A 7,687-nucleotide genomic window follows, 5' to 3' on the forward strand; every position below is an offset into this window, starting at 1 on the left:
GGCGTCGCCCTGTTCCAACTAAACTTAATTTTCCCAGCAATCTATTTGGTTTCAATGTCTTTTTTTCATTTAAAATTGGAACCAGACTCCAGATTGCTCCAACCAATATGTAAACCAACTCTGAGGTTCACAAAGTCACCATGTATCCAATCACTATTACCACCTTTATTCAGTAACAGCCAGTTTTGGCACAATGACTAATCCTAAATTCCATTTGCAACGGAACTTGCAACCTAAAATGTTATGTATTGCACAACCAATTCATATTCTTTCTATTCATGCTCATCATCTAGAATTACATATACATTACGTTCAAAAACAGAAAATCTAAAATCACATTGACATTCCTATTCATACACACAATTAGAGAAAGAGAGACAAATCATTCAATGGCGTTAACAAAGTTGGCCAGAGCTCTTCTGGAGGAACCAAGCTCTCCCACAGCACCCAAAGCCATCTCCCCAATTTTCAAACTCCTCTCTCTGAGCTCTCTTCCCTTTTCCGACTCCATCAACTCTCTAACTCTTCTCTCCACTTCATCCCCAGTCACGAACCCATCTTCCTTTCTCTGCTCCACATCAATAGCCATTTTCATGTCATTCACCAGAACACTCCTGTTCAGATGCTGCTCTGCATAGAGCGGCCACGCCACCATTGGCACCCCGGCTATCACCGATTCTAGCACCGAGTTCCACCCACAGTGAGTCACGAACCCGCCCACGGCTACCTTCTTCAGTACCAGCACCTGCGGCGCCCACGACTTCACCACCAGGCCCCTGTCTTTAGTCCTCTCCACGAAGCCTTCCGGCAAAAGAGCTTCCAAACTGAAATCATCCACGCCATGACTCTGTTTGGTGTTGTCAACAGGTGGCTTTTTCACCACCCATAAGAACCTCTGACCGCTCCTCTCCAACCCACTGGCAATTTCTCTCACTTGGGCTTCCGAGAATGACCCCATGCTTCCGAAACAGAGATACACCACGCTCCTACTCGGCTGCTTATCGAGCCATAACAGACATTCCTCCTCCGAATGTGCAGAGCCGGATGCCTTTTCTTCATCGATCAAAGGTCCGATATAATAGACAGGAGGAGTGGGCGCATCAGGAACACATCGACCTTCAGAAATGGCCTTAATCGCCGCTGGAGTCTCGAGCTCTTCAAAAGTGTTGGCTATGATTCCATCTGATAGAGCAAGATGAGAGCAGAAGTAGACCATGTCCAAATAAGCCGGATCATTCCGATCGAGCATCGGCTCAGGCATGTGGACAGCACGCAACGGAGCCCCCAATCCCGGAAACTCAAACACAGTGTCGGTCATATCCTTGAAACTTTCGTTCACTCGTGCATGGATCGTCGGTAAATATAAGAAAGCCCCGAGAGCCGCCGCGCCCGAAGTGAAAAAATAGAAAGTTGGGATGTTGAGCTCCTTGGCTATGGCCATCGCGGAGGCGCAGAACAGGTCGATGATAAACGCCCGAACTCGAAACGTTTTGGAGAGTTCTTGTAGCGCACGGCGGACGTTGGGGTCGTTCTGACGAACGAAATCGAACAACACGGCGGGCAGGCTACGAGTTTGGCCATGGTGGTTAGTTGGGGCGGCGCGTGGGAAGCGGAGGAAGGAAATGGATGGATGGGACTGGGTGATGCGGTCGATGTAGGCGGGGATGCTCGGTGTGTCGATAATGCTTCCGGTGGCGTAGAGCACGGTGACCGAGAATTTGTGGGAGTAGTGCTTGAGGATCAGCTTGCCTAGCTCCACCATGGAGATGAGGTGCCCCATTCCTGGAGCAGCATAGAAGACTATGGTGTCTGCCATTTTACTGTGTCTCAACTCTGAAGGTTCGAGGATTGTTTAGTTATAGATCAGGTAGGACAAGTTACGTGGAGGACTTTGGTACCGCTTTGTTTAGTTATAGATCATGGACGACGAGTTAGGTGGAGGACTTTGGTATTTAAGTTAGGACAAGTTATGATAATGGAATTTATGGAGCACTTATACTGGATTTCATTATCTTCTGAAAATGGAGGAAAGAGACAAGGGAGATCATTAAAGATAATCACCGATTAATAATAAGGTATCAGAATTTCTTACAAGTGACTTGGCTAATATGAAATTATTACGATTTTTTAGTGTAGTTTTTGACATTTTGTTTTTGTTAAACAACAATTAGCGTGGCTCGTGGCGCATAGCGCATTATTGTATCGATATTGTCCTAACTTATTCACTCGTAGGTGTTAGATTTTAACACAAAATACTTCAGTATAATTGAGTGTAAGTCACCCACTTATAAGTCATATTATCTGTTTTTACGATGATCAATCAGAATCTTTCCGATGATCAATTTAAGGAAAACAAATCGGGCCCATGATAATTGGAGACGTGATTGAAGAGAGACCCGCTCTGATACCATGTTAAACAGTGACAAGCGTGGCCCGTGATCCACCATTGTACTAATATTGACCCAATTTAACCACCCAATAAGCAATAGATGTTTGGTTTTAACACAAAATGCCTTTGTACAACTGGGTGTGAGCCACCCACTTATAAATTATATTATCTTTTATAACTTTTTTAATGTGGGATCTTTTCTTTCCAACATTTTTAGGTCATGGGAGGAAATCTCCTGTCTCCGATATTCTATCTTCTTTTATGTCTCTCATATAACTGAATCCGAACACAACCAAAATCACCAATATAGAACAAAATAGAAAATCGACTCACCTCATAAATAGTTGAATCGAAAAGAAGGTCAAAACTCTTTTGGACAAAACTATAACGGTGAGCAGATTGAATCGAATCCAAAGCCAAAATCGTCCTAATTTTGTTTTCTCAACGAGTATGGCTCTGTGTTTTTGAGCTGGGAAGAAGTCTTTCATCCTACTTCTTCTTTTTCTTTTTCTTTTTTTTATTAGATTTTTATTGTAGAAATTATAGATTTATGTAGAGTTAACAAAGTTAGAGGGTTGTTAGCTTAGTGGGAACGGAATGACAGATGTCAGCATACTAATGGAGGGATAGGGAAGAAGATAGGATATTGAGGACAGAGGATTTGGTCATTGAGCCTATTTTTAGAAATTATAGATTTATGTAGAATTAACAAAGTTAAAGGGCTGTTAGCTTAGTTGGAGCAGAATGATAGATGTAAGCATAGTAATGGAGGGATAGGGAAGGAGACAAGATATTGAGGACAGAGGATTTGAAAGCCTTGGGCCATTGACCCTCTTTTGTTAAAAAAAAAAAAAAAAAATGGTTTACCAACTAATGGAATGCTTGAAATAACATGCAAACAAAAAAAATAGTGGATTAGAGAATTGATAGATCAAGTAAACGTACTTCGATACAGAGGTAGACTAATTCGTTACAGAGGTAAAGTACAATCTCAAATAACCCTACGAGTGCATGGTGTTGAAACCTAGTTGATTATAGCACCAGAAACATACACAGACTGGGAGATAAAAGCACACCTTATTGAATTGAGACTTTGGCTTATAAATACGCCAATTACAACTTGAATCAAGGAAGAAACAACCCACGTTATACACTCCTAAGAACGTGGTTACTTGGAAAGACTAAATCAAACTAAAACACCTAGTCCCTAAAGACTAGGACTTATTAACAGAAATCAGTAAAACAGTCAAACATTAAATCTTAAGCTCCAATATTTCCTCCCTTAAACTGCATTGCGTCAAGCAATCAGTTTACTCTCCAGGCATTCTGCACAGTCCAAGCAAGCTTCTGAATTTTCCAAAGTCATCGAACTTCAACGGCTTCGTCATGACATCAGCTACTTGATTCTTCGAGCTGCAATAAACTAACTTCACCACACCATCTTTGCAAAGGTCACGAAGGAAGTGATATCTGACATCTATGTGTTTGCACCTTCGATGCATGACCGGATTTTTTGACAACTTTATGGAAGAACTGTTGTCGCAAAAAATCATTGTGGACTTACTCTGATTGCAGTCAAGTCTTTCAAGAACTCGTCTCATCCATATACATTGACATGCACAGTAAGCTGCCGAAATGAATTCAGCTTCCATAGTGGATAATGTGACCACTAGTTGCTTCTTAGATGACCACGCCACTGCACCATTGCTCATCATGAAAACATAACCAGATGTACTCTTGCAATCATAAAAGTCACCGGCATAATCGCTATCCGAAAAAGCTACCAACTCTTCACCATTAACAGCATCACAACTATAGCAAATGCCTAATTCCACAGTGCCTTTTATGTACCTCAGAACCCTTTTAATGGCTTGCATATGCGACTCCTTTGGATTCTCCATAAATCTGCTTACTAGGCTCACAACAAACATGAGATCTGGTCTCGTCACAGTCAAGTACAACAAACTACCAACCATCTGTTTGTATCGTGTAGCATCCGCACGCACCCCTCCTTCATCCTTCGAAAGTTTAGAGCCTGGAACAATAGGATTTAGCACAGAGTTAGAGTTGCTCATACCAAACTTTTCTATGACTTCCTGCGCATACTTTCTTTGACTCAAATAGATTCCCTTGCTGTTTTGCACGACCTCCACACCTAGGAAGTACTTCATCTTCCCTAAATCTGTCATCTCGAACTTCGACATCATCGATGCTTTAAATTCTTCAAACATCTTAGTATCACTTCCTGTAAATATCAAGTCATCGACATATACGCTTACTATCAACATCTTACCCTCTCCTTGTGACTTCACGAACAGTGTATGCTCATTTGGGCACCGTTCAAAACCTTCCCTGATAAAATATGCCTCGATCCTGCTAAACTAAGCTCTAGGGGCTTGTTTTAGCCCGTAGAGTGCTTTCTTCAGTTTATAGACTCTATGCTCCTTCCCTTTCTTCTCGTACCCTTGAGGCTGCTCAACAAATATGTCTTCTTCTAACTCACCGTGCAAGAATGCACTCTTCACGTCAAGCTGATACACACACCACTTTCTTTGAGCTGCCAAGGCCAAGATCATCCTTATTGTGTCCCATCTCGCCACAGGAGCAAAAACTTCACCATAATCCACACCATGCTGCTGCGCGTAGCCTTTTGCTACTAAGCGAGCTTTGAATTTGTCCACTTCTCCTCGTTCATTCAGCTTCGTTTTGAAAATCCATTTCACCCCTATCTTTCTTGCTCCCTGAGGTAGGTCTGCAAGCTCCCAAGTGCCATTCTTTTCGATAGCTCTAATCTCATTATCCATGGCCTATCTCCACTTCAAGCTCTTGCTTGCCTCTTCAAATGTGGTTGGATCTTCACCTGATGCATAGAGAACCATGTTGAGAGCTTCCTCATTCTCAGACAATCCCTCACCTGTGACATAGTCCTCCATCCAAACAGGGAATCTTCTGTTTCTAGCTTGAGTTAACTCAAGTGAGGCCGCTTGAGGAGGTGAGCTTGCCGGAGTTGCTGCACTGCTTGAACTCGTACTTGGTACCTCATATGCATTCCCTTCATGTGTCGGCACCATAGCTTCTTCTTCTTGTTCATTTTGTTCTTCATCCAGCTCCTCTTCCTCATTGTCAATTACTATATCTTCGTCACCCCACTCTAATGGCACACATTTTGTCTCTTCTGCACTTTCACTCCAATTCCATCCCTCAGTTTCTTCAAAGACTACATCACGGCTCACCACTATCTTCTTTGTAACTGGATTGTACAATCTGTAGCCCTTGGTCTCTTCACTCACACCAAGCAAAACACACTTGAAACTCTTCGGATCCAGCTTCGTTCTCTTCTCATCCGAGATATGCACATTTGCAATGCATCCAAACACTCGAAAGTACTCCACAGATGGTTTAACACCGCACCAAGCCTCTTGAGGTGTGCAATCTTTTACTGCTGCAGCTGGGCTTCTGTTGAGAATATGTACACACCAATTAATAGCTTCTGGCCAAAACTCATTAGGAACTTTCTTCTCCGATAACATGCTTCTTACTAAATTCATGATGCTCCTGTTTTTCCTTTCAGCAACTCCGTTTTGCTGAGGAGTGTAGGCAGCAGTAAGTTGCCTCTTGATACCATTTGCAATGCAAAAATCATTGAATTCTTTGGAAGTAAACTCTCCCCCTCTATCTGTTCTTAAACAACATATCAAAGCACCGGACTCCCTTTCCACAATACTCTTAAATCTTTTAAACATGCTAAAAGCCTCTGATTTCTTGGACAAGAAATAAACCCAACACTTCCTACTGAGGTCATCAATAAAAGTAATCAAGTACCTCTTTCCACTGTTTGATTCCGGATTCACAGGGCCACATAAGTCTGCGTGAACTAGCTGTAGCTGCTTAGTTGCTCTCCAATGACTCTTCTTAGGAATGGTATCCCTGTGTTGCTTCCCTATTAAGCAATCGGAGCACACTTTTGTAGGAGCTTTGAGGAATGGTAACCCTTTCACCATCTTTTTGTAGTGCAAAGTTCTCAGACCTTTGTAGTTGAGGTGACCAAATCTGTGATGCCACAACTGAGTCTCATTCTCACAGGTTGCCTGGAAACAGGTTGACTCTTTCGGTGACACAGCTGCTAGCATTACAAACATGCGGTTTGCAGTCATTGAAGACTCCACAATCAGCCCTCTTGAAGGATGAAATATCTTACACATGTTGTTTTGGATGAGAATTGCAAGACCCTTTTCTTGTAGCTGCCCCACACTCAACAAATTATTCTTTAATTCCGGAATATAGAACACCCCACTGACTACTTGAACAATGCCTTCAACACTCAATCTGACAGTACCCTTCTCCATCACATTCATTCTAGTATTGTTTCCTAGTTTCACAGTTTGCCTAAAACCTTCATCCAAATCAGAAAACCAAACCCTATCTCCAGTCATATGATTACTACAACCAGAATCTAAAAACCATACCTCCTCTCTTCTTGCGTCTTGCATCTCAACATAGGCCATGAGAAGCATCTCCTCGCTCTCATCCAATTCAGCATAGTTAGCAGCTTTCTCCCATTCCGGACATTCATACTGAAAATGTCCCAACTTATGGCATTTATAACATTCGACAATAGCTTTGTTGAGTCTCCCTCGACCTCTTCCTCTACCTCGAAAGCCTCCACTTGTTCTACCTCTGCCTCCGAGTCTATCATCCTCCCTTGCTCCAAATCTTCGTCTACTGGTGACTTTCAGAGCGTGTTCTTCTTCGTTGTGACCTCTCATCCTTTGCTCATGGACTAGGAGGCTGCTTTGTAATTCATCAAGAGTCAGTGTTTCAAGATTATTAGACTCCTCGATGGAACATACCACGTAATCGAATTTTGAGACCATTGATCTCAAAATCTTCTCAGTGATAGTGTTCTCTTGCATCGTCTCACCGCAGGCCTTCATCTTGTTTGCTATGGCTAGTGTGCGTGCAAAGTAGGCATTGACTGTCTCTCCTTCCTTCATGTGAAGGACCTCAAAATCTCTGCATAACGCTTGCAGTTGCGCTCTCTTCACTCTTGTTGAACCTTGGAACTTCTGTCTCATTGAGTCCCAAATTTGTTTCCCTGTATCCGTATTCAGAATGGTGTCAAGGACTTCTCGATCAATTGCTTGATATAAGAAGTTTTTGATTTTCAGATCCTTCAAGGTTTGCTCTTCGATCGTTTTGCGCTGTTCTGCTGTTGGTACTGCTCCAGCTGCCACCATCAAAATCCCATTCTCAATGAGATCCCAATATTCCTTTGAACGAAGGAAATTCTTCATCAGC

The 7,687-nt window shown here is 42.6% G+C and overlaps 1 protein-coding gene across 1 annotated transcript; it reads right to left on the minus strand.

The window, feature by feature from the left end:
* Window positions 1-246: 246 nt before the first annotated feature.
* LOC112180056 (UDP-glycosyltransferase 88F3) lies at window positions 247-1,902 on the minus strand. The gene has a single exon (XM_024318556.2). The coding sequence runs from the start codon at window positions 1,814-1,816 to the stop codon at window positions 383-385; it is 1,434 nt and encodes a 477-aa protein (XP_024174324.1). The 5' UTR covers window positions 1,817-1,902; the 3' UTR covers window positions 247-382.
* Window positions 1,903-7,687: the final 5,785 nt, after the last annotated feature.

The sequence above is a fragment of the Rosa chinensis genome, chromosome 7 (assembly GCF_002994745.2).
Source record: "Rosa chinensis cultivar Old Blush chromosome 7, RchiOBHm-V2, whole genome shotgun sequence".
In the NCBI taxonomy this organism is placed as follows: domain Eukaryota; kingdom Viridiplantae; phylum Streptophyta; class Magnoliopsida; order Rosales; family Rosaceae; genus Rosa; species Rosa chinensis.

What these genes read in the sequence shown, in the direction of transcription:
- LOC112180056 (XM_024318556.2), bottom strand. Translation starts at nt 1,816, where the DNA reads ATGGCAGACACCATAGTCTTCTATGCTGCTCCAGGAATGGGGCACCTC.